This window comes from Urtica dioica, chromosome 1, assembly GCF_054948205.1.
Source record: "Urtica dioica subsp. dioica isolate 48M chromosome 1, U.dioica_male_clone48M_v1_H2, whole genome shotgun sequence".
Taxonomy (NCBI): Eukaryota; Viridiplantae; Streptophyta; class Magnoliopsida; order Rosales; family Urticaceae; genus Urtica; species Urtica dioica.
In genome coordinates this window covers 19,563,517-19,579,027 of record NC_142756.1, presented here as the reverse complement: position 1 = coordinate 19,579,027, position 15,511 = coordinate 19,563,517, and the positions used below count along the sequence as shown (strand labels likewise).

The following is a 15,511-nucleotide window of genomic DNA, read 5'->3' as shown; positions in this document are numbered from 1 at the left end:
GCGAGAATTTTGAAATTTCTGATTCAAAATTTTAATTTTGAATACGTGCAGGTAGTTATTATGAGGGCATATTTTTAGGATATTTAGTTTCTAATTTTGTTACAAATTATTCACTGGAAATCTGTTAATAATAAATCTATTTATTGAAAATATTATCAGTTGATATTTGTTGAACGCTTTATTCAAATACATTTGGCCGCCAATAGTTGTTCAAATTTTTATTTCCCAGGTTTCAACGTTTGAAAAAAAAATTATTCCCATAAATTAAACCGTCCCAAAGCATGGGTGAATGGTCGTCTTTTTCTCTAATTGATTCAGGTATGTGTTTTTTATTCATTTCATGCTATTTCAATAATTGTTTCCTCATGCAATTTTACCATTTTTTCAGTGAATTTATTTGAGCAACAATGCCATGAATCGTCGAAAGCTTTAATGCCTCATTCTAGTCATGAAGAACCCCCGGCAGAAATTGTTTTGTATGATGAACCGGATTTGAGGAATTTTCCTATGAATTTTGAAATTAATGTTAATAACGTATTTAGACGCAAAGATGTACTTCAAATGGCTATTGGCATGACTGCAGTTCGCAACAATTTTGAATTCAAGGTGTTGAGATCCAGTAAAACGCGTTATAGTATTGGTTGTTCGGATATGCAGTGTTCCTGGAAGTTAAATGCATCGGTTTGCAAGAATTCCGGATTATGGGTCATAAGGTCATATGTTAAAGACCATACTTGTTATGGTAAATCTATTGTGCACAAGAATAAACATGCATCGTCTGTTCTTATTAGCAAATGTGTCAAAGATGATTTTCGCGGATCATTGGCAAAACAAATTACGCCTTCCGGTGTGGCTGAAATTATGAGGACCCGATTTAATGTGGAGGTAACATATTTTCGGGCATGGAAGGGTCGTAAAGAAGCTTTGAGGGATCTTCGTGGTGATTTTGAAGAGTCATATAGTCATTTACTACTAGTTGGTGAAATGATCAAAGAGAAAAATCCAGGTTATTATTTACAGCTTATTTACTATAATTGTAGTCTGTAAATATTATATACATTTACAATATGGATTCTGTTTTCGTCGGTTATTTACTGAACTTGTTGTAAATTAATGACTTATTTACAACTATAAACTATTATGTTTGTAGGGTCTTATACTGTGACCGAGATCGAACCTGATGGGACATTTAGGTATTTCTTCTTGGCATTTGGTGCTTCTGTACAAGGATTTCAATATTGCCGCCCGGTAATATCTGTTGATGGTACTTTCTTGAAAGGAAAATCTCATGGTACATTACTTCTGGCCACTGCTCAAGATGGTGATAATCATTTGTTTCCATTAGCCTTTAGTATTGTGGATTCTGAAAATGACAAATCTTGGTCTTGGTTTATGATGCATCTTCGAATTGTGTATGGTGTTCGAAAAGACTTGGTTTTTGTTTCGGATAGGCACAAGTCAATTAACAAGGCGGTTGGCAATGTTTTTCCGGAGGCGAAATTTGCTATATGCATGCAACATCTTTGGGGTAATATGAAGGCCAAATTTGGTAAAACATACATTCAGCCACTTTTTTATAGATGTGCTAAAGCGTATTCTGTAAGAGAGTTTGAATATTGGCTTAATATACTCTCCAACAACAAAGTAAAAATCAAAAAGTATCTTCTCAAAGCTAATCCAGAGCTGTGGGCTAGGAGCAAGTTTCCGGGGAAAAGGTTTGACGTAATGACCACAAACATTTTTGAATGTTTGAATGATGTTTTGCGAGAAGCTAGAGGCTGGCCGGTTGCATGTCTCGTTTTGAGTTATAGAAGTCTAATTCAAAATTGGATCAACAAGAAGAGGGAGCTAATTCCAAAGATGCATTCAGGACTTACAGGAACTGGGTTCAAGATGCTTTTTGATTCGCAAGAGGCTGCTCGATCAATGAATGTGAGTTATAAACTATTCCAGATTGTCTGTTAATTGCATTATTATATACAACCTATTAACAGCACATTTTGACAATATTTATTTACACGCAATTGCAGGTTAATGCCATCAATGACAATGAATTTGAAGTTGTTGATGGGGCAATTCGTCGAGTTGTTGATGTTTCTCTTAGAACTTGCACATGTTGTTATTGGTAGCTTGAAGACTTTCCATGTTCTCATGCGTGTACGGCTTTATATAGGAAAAATTTACGTCCTATTGATTTTGTGCCAGCATATTATAGTCAAGAATACTTTGCTGCCACGTATGACAAATATGTTTTCCCAATTTCTCATGAAGGCGATTGGGAGCTGCCTATTGACGCTCAAGTTATTAAGTCTCCCATTCATAAACGTCAAGCTGGGCGACCGAAAGAGAAGAGGTATCGGTCGAAGCATGAAAAATTTCACCCGTACAATCATCGATGTGGCAAATGTGGCCAGATTGGTCATAACAAAAGGGGTTGCCTAAGTTAGTTGGTTTATGGGATGTTTTTAATAGTTTTTAATTTTTTCTGGTGATGTTTGTATTGTTTACTTTTTTGGAGATTTTTTGAATAATTGTTTGTTTAATTGTTGAACATTTGATGTTTTATGCTTATTGTTAATCTTGAGTACATGAGAAGTATTTTGTATTTTATTGTAATAAAAGATTTTACAGACATGTATGTTTTGAATATGTTATTATGACGTTATTTTATTCAGTTAATAACTTTTTTATTAACAACTTTTCAAACAACAGACTTGATTAAAATGTTTTTATAATGTAAATAGATGGTAAATAAGATGTCCATTAATAGAAATCTACACGAACTACTACTGTAAATAACTGGTAAATAAGATATCAATTAACATACTCAGAACGCTAAAATCTTTTAACATAGTAGGTAAGACTCATAATATAGCAATCTAAAGCATAATACTGGATCTATCAACGACCTTAACACCCAAAATGAGTGTCATGTGCTAATTAACATTCATGCATTAGCACTCACTCACATTATAGCTATGTTTATCAAAAGATAACTTAGGAACAATTATACTAGAGTTTTAGTAAATAACATATTTTCAAATTCCTATATCAAAAGATGGTTGGGTGCTTTCTTCATTTGCCATGTTATCTGTGTCCTCGCCGTCTGGTTCTTTGTTAGGTTCTCCTTCTTCAGTCCTCTTACTTCTAGTTTCGGTGACGTATGGTGAGGTAGTGAACACCGATTTTCTACATGTTCGTTTTGGACGTTGTGTGACAGGCTGTGGATTTGGCAACGTCCTTCCTATCTTTTTTTGCTTTCCATTATCATCGGTGACCTTGTCAACTACCTGTTCATTTACAAATAAGAACAATATGATAAATTAACAACTATTAATTCACCAATTTTTAACATTATTTTTAGAACATATATAACATTACATGCGGGTTGTGTACGTCAACATTTTGGGTTTGGATATTTTCGGTCACTATTGGAGGTGGCTGAACAGCGGTTGTCATCGTTCGCTTTGGAATTGGTTGGCCATTCTTTCTCAAGCGTTTGTATACTTGCTTGTTTAGAACTTCTTGCTGGGCCACACTCTCTTGAACAACCTGTGGAAGTTGTTCAAATTCGTACTTGTTAGGAATGCTATTCAACACATCATTTACGGTAAAAACCCAATCATCTTGTAGCTTCTGCAAATCGTCCTGTGATAAGTCATTGTTAGTCTTAATCTAATTGCACCATATTATAAAGTTATATTTATTTGACATACCGGACTATAACGTGCTACCTTTTCCATTCCAAGAAGTGGTGAAATATCCTACCATAAAAAAAGTCGTAAACGACGTGTTAATAAATTAGATATGACATTTTTGTAACTTCAATTAAGTTATATTTTGTACCATAGAAACAGAATCAAGAATTGTTGGCTCCACTTTTGAAGTTCTTTTTCGGAGCATCTGTAAATGGATTGGCATTAACATTAGTGTCAAAACCTCTAGTAATACACTGTAAATAAGATGTAAATAAGAACACCATTAACAACATATTCCTGCAAATCTTAAGTAAATACTATGTAAATAAGATGTTTATTAACAAATACTATATGTCATGAATATGCTCAACGTAATACCATGTTTGTTAGTGTCACTTGAGTTGGCTTTGGTTTTGCTACATTCCTAACTTCTGGGACCTGTAAATTGATAACCACGTGACGATATTATACTATATATTAACCAATGTAATTAGTATGGTTTACCTCTTTTGTTGTTGGGATTGCACATGTGTAGTTTCTTCCTGTTGATTAATAGGTGTTGTTTCCTGTTAGACATAATGGTAGACACAGTTAAACACATATTTTCAGTGTTATGTTGAAACTTATTTACACGGAATGGCGATAGCGTACATGAACATCTATTGGAGTTTGATTCGGATTTTCAACTGTCTTAGTATGCATTGTACCACTTGAGACCTGTATAATAATGGTTAGTTATTGGTTAATTGGAAAAATTAAACAAAATTAATACATTTTCTTTTCTTGGTTGTTGCGGTGTTGTTTCATCGTAATCTTTTCGGATGTACACTTGAAATACATCCAATAAGGCGTCGAGCATTTCTATTGTTTGGAGAGCATACTCCAGCTTCATATGAACATCATCAGAGGAGTTGATTGTTGTTTCACTTTCCAAACCCTTAGAACTGCTAGCCACTCCTTTTCCTTTTTCAACAGATTTGGGGGCAAGCTCCGGACTAACATCGTCTACTCGTTCTCATGTACCTAGCTGCTTGCTCTTCTTCAGTAGCATTTACTGGATTAATGCGCAGCTACAACAAAGACAACGATTATTTACAAGCAACCATTAACATATTTACAGAATAACTTAGATTCAACTATAATGTTTTCAAGTACCGTGTCATGGTCGAAGATATATTGTTGCAGTTCGTCGTACTCCGGGCGGTAATTGAAATTCCACTTGAGGAGTCGAGGTATGGTCATTTCTTTTGTACGAGTTGCATATCCTTGGGCTTCAAACTCTTGAATGACTTCATATGCCCAAGCAATTAAGGGATGTAGAAACCCATCTATATTGAATCCTGTTTTCTCAGCGGCATAGTTTTTGGATTTCTTTAGGGAATGGCATAGTGCGTTGAAGCTAACTGTGCCCCATGGATAACTTTTGAATAATTCTGTGTCAACGGCCATTTTTAAGTGGTCATCGGGAATTTTAGCTTGCCGTTCCCTAGGTAGAATCATCGTCTCTAGTATGGCCACGTTAATAAGTGCCACTCGTTCCTCGTCCGTACCTCCAAATTTGCTGCTGAGAATGCCAAGTAAGAATTGTGCACGTTGAGTTTCGGCCACCTTGAAGTACTCATCCTTCAAAGGATTAACGGAGCGTAGCTTGTCGTGTATACGTGGCACTCGATCGCAATTCAGCCCTGTAAATAACATCCCTTAAACCGTAAATAACTCATCAATTTACAAATACAACGTGCTATACTCAGCAACTACGTATGTTAAACATTTACCTGATATCAACTCAAAGTCATACATATTGAAAACCAATATGTTTCCACATATATTGAAATGTAGTTCATCTACATTCCCGGACTCTACTTGACTGAGCACTAGTAAATGTGCCAGTTTTTTGGGATATACATGGCCTTGTAGGTGCTGAAGATGAGCAAATGGCCCACGACCGAACAGCTCCTGCTATTGGTATTCTTTTTCTAGGAGTGACATGAGGTTGCTAATGACGTTGAATGATGAATGAACTATGATTCGTTGTTTTAAATCTCAGTTCTTCCTTTCTACAATCATGTCTCCTATCTACACACAAACATAATAATCAAATCATAAAAAAATTTCAACCTGCACTCATTTCATATCTTAGAGCTAAAATTTATTTACACAACAATACTATTTACAACTTATTTACAACCCCAACATTTACAATTTTTAACACTAATTTAGTGTATATACCAGATTTACAAAATTTATTTACATATTAACCGATCATCATATGTATTTCCATTAACCCCAAATTCCTAACCATTTTCATTCAGCACAATACCATTTCGTTGTACTTACAATCAAGCGATCAATACCCTAAAATACATTTATTACGATTTAAATCAAATATCTTGAATTCTTCAAGTTTATCAACCATTATCGAGAATGACAATAAAATCTCGGCATAAAAAACATACCTTTGTTGCATTTGTTTTTTTCCGACTGAATTTATTCCCCTTTTCTTGGCTCACTTCAGGTTGGATTTTTTTCTTTGAGGGGGATTTCCTCGCCATTGTTCTTTACCACAGTGATGTCGTGTGTTAAAAAAAATAAAAACAGGAAATCTCATATTATCAGTGTTTGATTCTGGGTAAATTTGTCGATTCATAGACATGCAAAGAAACTTATACAAAGAAGACCGATACGAATCTTATTTTTCAATTTATTTATTAACTTATGTTCGTTCTACTTCGTCGTCGCTGTTTTTGAAGCCTTTCTTGTCTGGGTTTCGATTTCATTTGTAAATAAAGGGGTTGATTTTACTCCGGTTCAAATTTGAGCAGTTGCTTGTTCGCGATTTTCTGGCCTTTTTTTTTTTTTTAAACAATAAATTTGAGGGGTTGCGTGTTAATGTGAACGCAGCTGACGGTTATAATTACTCCTCGATTTTCGCGTGCATTAACATCCAAATATTAGAGCTGATCACGTATTAATGACACGAATCATAGTGGGCGTGAAAATATAAGGGTAGTAGCGTCCTAATTTAGTTGTAAATAAATGAGATGGTGATGATGATGGCGAGGATGAAACTTCACTCTTTCTTCTTCTTCACTCCAAAGCTCAAGAACTTCAAAAAGCTTCTCCCAAAAGCTAAGATTTCAAAACTCTCTACAGAAAATCAAGTGTATTCCTCCAAGTGACCTAATCAAGAGTATATGGCTTTCAAAGGGGTGTTTGCGGAGCATTTTGAACCCTTGGATCGGATCCAAGGGTTGAGATCAGCTCAAAAATTGAGTTTTTAAAAAGTTGTCTCTGTGTACGTACGCGACGCGTCGAGTATTGGACGCTCGCGTCTGCTCCACGCGTCGCGTACCTCGAACGCGTCCATCACGTAAACTTCTCATCAAAAGTTTGCATCGCTCACGCGACGCGTCAAGGAGTGGACGCGTCGCATTTGTCTAATGGTCAACGTGTTGCGTCGACTTTTTTGCTGACTTTTTCCAGCTTTAACTCTCGATTTCCGAGAGCCGTAATTTGCTACTTTTAGCTCCGATTTACCTCGTTTTTCACACCATAACCTTCTCTCACTCTCTTATACCTGAAAATATGCTAAAAACTACTAAATAATATCAAAACACTAAGAACAAGCTTCGATTCTTATCTAAAAGGCGAAGATAAGTGTGAATGAATCGTACTTATCTATTTTGTTCTTTTCGATGTGTAATGTTCATACAGATTATGGACAAGATAAAGAACAAGAAAGTTGTTGTGACTCAGAACATCCTAGATGCACTAATGGACTTTGTCTGTGATCGGGATAAGTTGATCAACAATGGTGTCATCACCAGAAAGTTCGAGAACATGGACTTGTCCGACTACAACAACTTGCAAGCTCTGATTGACCAGATCCTCCGAGACATGGCTACTTCTATTGAGACCGAACCACCCGACTTCTTCGTGATCATCGAGGATATGCTCGGGTAGCTGTGGAAGAGCGCAAGAGCTCGCGGAATGAGCATGGTCCTCACCGAAATTAAAGCCGTTCAGAAGGTTGTAGATGGAGATGAAGATGTGATTGACACTGCTGTGTAAGGATTAGTAAGAAAACTCTTGCTATACTTGTTTTGACTTTTGCATTACCTAGGTTTATATAAGGTGGTACTCATTTCGTTTCAGGATCTAAGAAGCAATCAATTTGCTGAAGGAAGCCTACGGACAATTACATGATCACATTGATGGCTATATCGCAAAGTATGTTACTCTCATGCGTAATGTCCATGGACAGGCAACCTCTACATCGCCAAGGATTGAGTTCCAGTGATGTCTTGACCAGAGAAATCCAACAACAGTAACACATATCAAACAATACAGGAACATTTCATAGCGGTTTACACAATATAAGACATAAAAATAGCTCAAGTGGCAATGAATGCATAAATAATTCTCTTTGATCTAGAAATCATCACAGGATAATATCAGTCTAAGGATAATGTAGTGATATGGGATTGTTGTTTTTATCTGATATCAGTAGTTGACTCTTAATCTTCCAATTAGAGGAACAGTGGGATTAGATCATTGCCCTTTGGCTATTTTAATTAGCTCCCTTTCTCAATTGAGACTAATTCAGCACTGTCTACTCCGTGCCTTGCTTTAGCTTAACTAAAGCAATCTCCTTTTGATTATATATTGAAATACACTTGACGCTCATGAAAAACAAAAAAGGTACCTTGAGAAAACATCAAAATTCCTCCGCAAGCAGCTGATGAATCCACAACACCGTTCTTCCACTTATATCCTAGCACTACCAAAAGAGATTCTTGCCTTGTTGGTCGTCACTTCCGTGAAATATTCTGCTGATGAAGTCGAGTTCCCTAGTTAGTGAATCCCGTTCCCAAGCCGGGAAGCTCCAATTTCCGGCTACAAGCCCGGCACCTGAACAACATCTTGGTCGCAGATCGCACAGTCCGTTTAAGTCCAGAGAGAGCAGAGGTCACAGCCAATCCAGCGGCACGTGTTCACTTCGAAGTCGAACTTGTTGCAGAGATTGCAGAACCAGTTCTGTTGGAGCAAATCTCGCAGGTGCAATCATCTGTCGGAAGCTGATTCTGACACGCTATGTTCCGACACCTTTTGTACACGAAGATCTCGATGAGCGAGTTCTGACGTGTGGGTGCAAGAACGCCAGAATCCCAGTGTTTCATCAAATTAGGAGGTTAGTCTTGCATTAAATTAGCTAAGAGGTCAGTGGCGCAAACAAAATCCATTTTAAGATAAATATTGTGAAAGAAACCAAATTCAATTAGCTAGGAAATTATAGTCATAGTCGTCATAGTCCTAGTGTGAAGTGTGAACCAGAGAAAATTTCAGTTACTAAAAAGAACTTTGAAATTATATATTGTAATGATAAAAAAAGGAAAACAAACTAGCAGGCGAGAGAATAAAAAAAATATAGAATTTTGTAAACTGGTGTTTATGCAAATAAGACTCCGAATAAACAGATAAGGCCAATGATAGTCATCGAGATATTTCACTGACAACCGCTAAGTATTAATATGGAAAAGATGAATTGTTTCGACGAAAAATTGCCATCCATTTTGTGCACGGTCAAGTATGACATTAATAAATAAACAAACTCATCATCGTCGTATACGCTAATAAAATTTTTGCCCCCCCCTCCCTAAACAAACTTTAAGGCACGTCATTTCTTTAGACGCATTAGTCAAATTCATCATTTATCTTAGCAAGCTGATGAGTCCTTAATGGAAAAACCCTAATCTTCAAATTTAAATAAATTGAAGTCCCCTTATTTCTTGCCGTGCTATCATGAAACTTGTAAATAGATTATAAAAAAAAATAGAAAAAAAAAACTAGTAAAACAATGAAACTAAAAAGTACAAAGATTATCTCAGAAGATTTGTAAAGTACACCAGATTTCAAGAGTCCGAAATATGTTTACCAATGATCAAAATACGGAGGCATTAAACGCCTAATTATCATTATACATACAGTAACAATCCCCTTTTTCCATCCCCATATAATCTAAAAGTTATATCTTAGAACACGTGCCAAGAGGCGGAAAAAAAAAAAAAAAAAAAAAAAAAAAAAAAGAGAGAGAGAACACACACTCATGGATTCTTTCTGAAGGGGTTTCGGTCGTTGGAGGGCGAGTCAGTCTTGGACGGAGGGCCATTGTTGGCGCTGTAAAGGAGATCGTGCATCCTCGAGTACAGCATCATCTGAGAAGCATCGGCTGAGCCAGCTCCGGCGCCTGAGCCGCTCTGAGAAGAAGCTCTTGAGCCCTCTTGGAGCTTGAGCTTCTCGAAGAGGTACTGCTTCTCGGCCTCGGCCTCGTTGAGTCTCTGTTTGAGGTAGCTTGCGGCGTACTCCTCCTCGGACTTGTCGGACTTGGCGTGGGCGATCCTCTGGAGCCTCTCGGCCTCGCGCTTGGCCTCGTTGGCCTTGAGCTGGAACATGTCGGCCTCGGCGTGTTTGAGCCGCACGATCCTCTCGAGCTCGTCGATCTGGACCTTCTTCTTCTGCCTCTCGGACTTGAGCTCCGAGACCTCCTTGGCCTTGTCTTGGAGCTCGCGGTCGCAGGCCTCCACGGAGAGGCGGGCTTTTTTGTACATTCGCATCTTCTCGTCCGCCACCATTTCCATCTTCCTTATCGCCTCTTGAACCACTTCCGCTATTCTGTTGCACGCTTCTTGGGGCGCAATTAATCTTCCGCCCTCCCCGTTTTCTTGGCTCTTTGGCGAGTCCAATTCCAGCTCTGCATCAAAATCAGAAGCAAATCAACAACCAGTTGAGCAAACCAACGAATTCGAAAGCTCAGAGTGTACAATCAACTCTCTTTTGGCCTAGTCAATTTGTACACTAATAAATCCTTACAAAAATCAAACCACCACCTAAAAAAAAAAGCAGAAATATCCAGCAACGGTAACACATATCAATTTATAATACAGGATAATTTCCCAGTGATTTACATAATATAAGAAACAGAAATCGCTCAAGTAGCAATGAATTCATGAATAATTCTCTTTGATCTAGAAATCACTACAGGGGTAATATCAGCATAAGGGTAATGCGATACTTTTGATAAATCTAGACGTGCTTGTTTATTATCTGCTACCAATAGTTGATGCTTAATTTTCCAACTAGAGGAACTGTGGAATTCAATCAATTGCGCAACTTCCCTTTTGGTAATATTCATTAGAAACCGATTTTTATTCTTTTTCCCTGACCGATCTCAATCTAGATTGATCCAGCTGATTTGTGCCTTGCTTTAGCTCAACTGAAGCTTTCTCTTTTTAATTGTTTTATTGAGTTTCTTATGTAATACTTGATTGTAGTTGAAACGATTATGAAAAACAAACCAGTACCTTGAAAAAACATCAAAATTCCGCGGCAAGCAGCTGATGAATCCACAACACCGTTCTTCAGCTTCTCTTTCAGATCCTCGCACTTCCAAAAGAGATTCTTGCCACGTTGGTCGTCACTTCCGTGAAATATTCTACTGACAAAGTCAAGTTCCCTCGTGAGAGATTCGCGTTCCCAAGCCGGAGCACAGTGCTGGAACACATCCTTGACCCACCCCAGAAGCTCCGAAGTCCGGCTACAAGCCCGGCACCTGAACAACATCTCGGTCGGGCCCGCCCCGGCTTTCACAGACGGGCCCATGGAAATGAGCCCATCGCGGATCGCACAGTCCGTGTGGGTCCAGTGGGAGCAGAGGTCACAGCCGATCCAGCGGCACGTGTTCACTTCGAAGTCGAACTTGTTGCAGATCACACACATGCAGAGATTGCAGAACCCGTTTCTGTTGGAGCAAATCTCGCAGGTGCAATCATCTGCCGGAAGCTGATTCTGGCACGCTATGTTCCGACACCTTTTGTACACGAAGATCTCGATGAGCGAGGTCTGAGAGAGACTGACATTCGGGTGCAAGAACGCAAGAATCCCAGTGTTTATCGCAACCAAGATCTCGAGCTGGACTCTGTGAGCTCTGATCAACGTCTTGGCCGTTAGATCTGGCCTCGTCTGAACGAGCCTCTGGAGGATATAGAACTCATCTCTGTGTTGGGTTCCTCCGTTTCCGTCGAGTATGACACGGAGGCTGTTCTTCGCGTCCTCGAGAAACTCGTCAGGAAGGCGGTACATTTTTTCGGAGATTATCTCGACCCTCTCTCTCGCTATGTCCCTCAGAGATATCTTGTCAGCACTCGAGACGCGTCGGATCACGGACTGTTCAGGGAAATCGTGGTTTTCTAGTTTTCCGTTCTCTGGCTTCTTCTCGGGCCAGTTGTCGTCACGAGAGCTGGCGCTCTCGGTCGGAGACTCGCGGTGGTTGTCGGAATTCGACCGGTGCGGGTCCTCCGGCGACATCCTGGCATCGGAGGAGGATACGAGGGCCAGAGATGTCTGAGGACCGCCGCCCGGGCGTGGCTGCTGACGTGGCGGAAGCATTTTCGAGGATGAGTGGTTGTGGATGTCAGGGTCGGACGATGTACCCATCAACCAGCAGCGTTACTCGGTGACTGACTAGAACAAAAATAATACCAACTCGTTATTGACAATCAAGAACTAGTATAGAATCTGAAATCAATCGAAAACACATAGGCAATGGGATTGTATCTCATAAAACAAGTAGAAATACCAAGAGAAATTAACGAGCACGTGTAAAATACAACTAGGCTAGACAAGCAGATATAATACCCTTTCTTTAGACACATTGGTCAAATTCATCATTTCTCTTAGCAAGCTAATGAGTTCTTCATGGTATAAACCAGTCTTCGAATGAAAAGATGAATACTTAATCAAACTAGTCATTTTCCCAACTAAACAAGCTGTTGATTTCTTCATGGAAAATTCCTAGTCTTCGTATGTAAAGATGAATACTTGAATTAGACCAGAAAAACTGTGGGCGAGAATTTGGGTAAGAGTCCTACATCAAGTCAACTATGAAGAATAACAAGCAAATAATGAACAAATGCCTTAAACAACAAATTCTGAAGAATCAGTTCATAAAATAGGTTAAAAATCAATATGATCAAACAAACCCGAGTCAGTAGATCTCAAAGTCGAAACCCATGCCTAAACAGTTGTGACACCCATAAAAAATTGAAAAAAAAAAAAAAAAAAAAAGAATAGTTACTTATTTTGGAAACAGAGGAAAAGAACAAATAAAATAAGAACAAACTCCCGAATCTCAGACTTTTCAAAGGCCAACAAACAGAACAATCACTACGAATCGCTTACGAGCAAGCTCTATTCATCACTAAATTTCAAACCAAACCAGTAAAGGCGAACAAAATACTCATAATTTTCCTCGTTTTCGATTAACCAAACAGAAGAGAAATACCAGAGTAAAGAGAGAGGCAGAGAGAGCTTACCAGAGAAAAACACAGCCGGGCAGATCGGCTCTCAGACGAACGAAGATCGTGAGAATTTTTTTGTTCCTTCAAAATAAAAGAAAGAAAAAGACAACAAATGTGTAATAAGGATTGTACTTCTCTTTTATATATTGGAGTTTTATCCCCAATATGCCCTTAACCGGCGAGTTGACCTGAAGACCCCTGAAACGGTTATAAGTCCACGAAGGTTGAGCCGATTTTCCGATTTTCAACGCTGAGGGATGACCGGCTGAACCGGTGATTGGTAGGTCGTGGGTAAAGTGTCGGACTTGACTAGCTCTTATTGCTCACGATTTTCTTCTCTCTGTGGAGGTCTGAATAGTCATTTCGGCGCTGTGTTTGGACTTTTTCTAAAGAATTTCTTTGCACTTACGACGACGTCATTATTTATTGTTCCTGCTTAGTCGATTCTTTAAGAAATTTAAAAAAAAAAAAAAAAAAAAATAGTTATGTCGAGAATTTAGGTTTATTTGCTGGCTTCCTTGGCCGAGAGACAGCTTAGATGTTAATTAATTAAGTTTGTTTTTTCTTTAATATTGCTTTCGGACATTTCCCTATAAATGTTAGTATACAGTAAGATTTGATTTTCTTAAATTTATCAGACCCTAGCTCTAAAATGTTGATCATTGGGTCTTTTTTGGACTGAATAAATCTTCTATCTGGAATTGTTGTTTTTTTTTTTTTTAATAAAGTGAGAATAATGTAGAGTATTTATTGTCCTGTGAACTTCTAATTTTAGGGAAAGTTTTGAGTGGAACCACTTAACAGCATTGGATAATTACAGCATTTTTTTATTCCTTTCGAAAAGGGGTATAATCAGGACCGGCCCAAACTCACCGAGGGCTCTAGGCATTCAATATTTTGAGGCCCTATAATACTAATAAAAAATTAAATTTTCAAGATAAAAATGTAAATTTTTTAAAAAAATGGGCCAAAAGTGTAAAATTTTAGGATAAAAAATATAAGTTTTCTTAAAAATAGGCAAAAAGTGTAAATTTTTTGGGGCTCATCCACATATGGGGCCCTAGGCCTGGGCTTAGCCCGCCTTAGCCCAAGGCCGGTAGTGGGTATAATATCGATTTTTAGTTTGTAAAAATTATAATGAGTGTGATGTTCAAAATATGTTTATAAAAGAAATACATTTAATTGCGTAAACACATTAATTATGTATATTAAGTTAAATTCAAGAGTCACATATGGAGTGAAAATGAACAAATATGTGATCTTATATAACAAATTTGTTCAAAAAGATTTGAGTTCCAAAGGTAGTTTTGTAGAGAGTCAAGAGATTAGGCAAGTCCAAGTCCATTACACACGCGAGCAAGTTTCCGTCGCTGTCCGTTCCTTCGGTTGTTTAATTATTCCTGCAAAATAAATATTAATTTCACTAATATTTTTAACCATCTTAAAGCAATATATGTTCCTTAAGACAGTTTGATCGTGGAAGGAAATTTGAATAATTCTGATTATTTTTGTGTTGAATTATATCAACTTGATTATCAATATTTGTTGATTTCTTTTGTAGACATGGAAAACGACACCATGAACAACAATGGTGTTGATGTGACCTCAGCGCATTAAATGCGAGTCTGTTGGGCTTCCATGTCTATAAATTGAAGGGACGTCTCCATCGGTCTCTCTTATTTATTCGACTCGCCTCACACCGAAGAAAGGTACATTCCAAAGTTCAAACTTTTCTATTGCTTTCGTGTTCTTCTCTCGGTTAGCATTTTAAGTTCTCTTATTATGTAGGAAAAAAAGTAAACTTTCTTTCGGAAAAACCTTACTCCGCTGGCATCTACATCCAATCCAGCCAAAAAGTCCAAGTCTCGATGACTCGAGCATCCTCTCGGGGATTTTCTTAACGAGTGTCCTCCTTCTTTGCTTAGTAGGGCCGATCTAGACCGCAATAGGCAAAAATTCCATGTTTTGCCCGATGTAGAGCTTTTGTTACCCGGTCATGGCGATACACCCGAGACCGTAAAGAATGGTTTTTTGTGTGTTCACGAGATTTTCTTAGAGAAGTGTGGGTTTAGGTTTTCGATTCCAAGGCTCCTTTTGGCATATATGGCTCAGGTGGAAGTAACTCTCCCATAGCTCACCATGTACTCTTTGAGGATCGTTTTTGGGTTGCTTTCCATGGCCAAAGAATTGGGGGTTAGGATTTCCCTAAACGACCTGGTTCACCTCATCCATTGGAACCCCACGATGGACGATAGGTTGGCGGACTTTCTATTTTTCGTGGAAGCCGTCAATGATCATCCATGGGAACCCCACGATGGACGATAGGTTGGCGGAGACAAGGTTTTCGAGCTCATTGTGGGTGGTTATGCCACTCTGGTCCGCTTCAACTGGTCTAGGGGATCGGGTTAGGCTATCTTTTGTTTTCGTTTTGTTCGTCGCCTTAGATGTATTTTCCTT

At 38.4% G+C, this 15,511-nt stretch overlaps 2 protein-coding genes across 3 annotated transcripts; one reads left to right on the top strand and one right to left on the bottom strand.

Moving 5' to 3' along the window:
• The first annotated feature begins 281 nt into the window (after nt 1-281).
• LOC149407720 (uncharacterized) lies at nt 282-2,129 on the top strand. Its single transcript, XM_089621581.1, has 5 exons — nt 282-318; nt 658-713; nt 910-1,006; nt 1,151-1,932; nt 2,031-2,129. Exons 1-5 carry the CDS (start codon nt 282-284, stop codon nt 2,127-2,129), a joined length of 1,071 nt encoding a protein of 356 aa, XP_089477707.1.
• A 7,427-nt stretch (nt 2,130-9,556) lies between these two features.
• Nucleotides 9,557-13,164, bottom strand: LOC149407719 (OBERON-like protein). Of its 2 annotated transcripts, none has more exons than XM_089615134.1 (3): nt 13,070-13,164; nt 11,060-12,218; nt 9,557-10,449 (listed from the first exon to the last, which is right to left on the bottom strand). In XM_089615134.1, exons 2-3 carry the CDS (start codon nt 12,189-12,191, stop codon nt 9,803-9,805), a joined length of 1,779 nt encoding a protein of 592 aa, XP_089471260.1. In that variant the 5' UTR covers nt 12,192-12,218; nt 13,070-13,164; the 3' UTR covers nt 9,557-9,802. The 2 variants fall into 2 exon arrangements, with proteins under 2 accessions (XP_089471260.1, XP_089471268.1); XM_089615142.1 differs by having other exon boundaries at nt 11,060-12,214.
• Nucleotides 13,165-15,511: the final 2,347 nt, after the last annotated feature.

Coding starts and splice junctions, on each gene's coding strand:
- LOC149407719 (XM_089615134.1), bottom strand. CDS start 12,191: ATGGGTACATCGTCCGACCCTGACATCCACAACCACTCATCCTCGAAA. Junction 10,450..11,059: donor AATTTTGATGTTTTTTCAAG/GTACTGGTTTGT, acceptor ATTTTGATGCAG/AGCTGGAATTGGACTCGCCA.
- LOC149407720 (XM_089621581.1), top strand. CDS start 282: ATGGGTGAATGGTCGTCTTTTTCTCTAATTGATTCAG. Junction 714..909: donor TCCGGATTATGGGTCATAAG/GTCATATGTTAA, acceptor CGGGCATGGAAG/GGTCGTAAAGAAGCTTTGAG. Junction 1,933..2,030: donor AGGCTGCTCGATCAATGAAT/GTGAGTTATAAA, acceptor ACGCAATTGCAG/GTTAATGCCATCAATGACAA.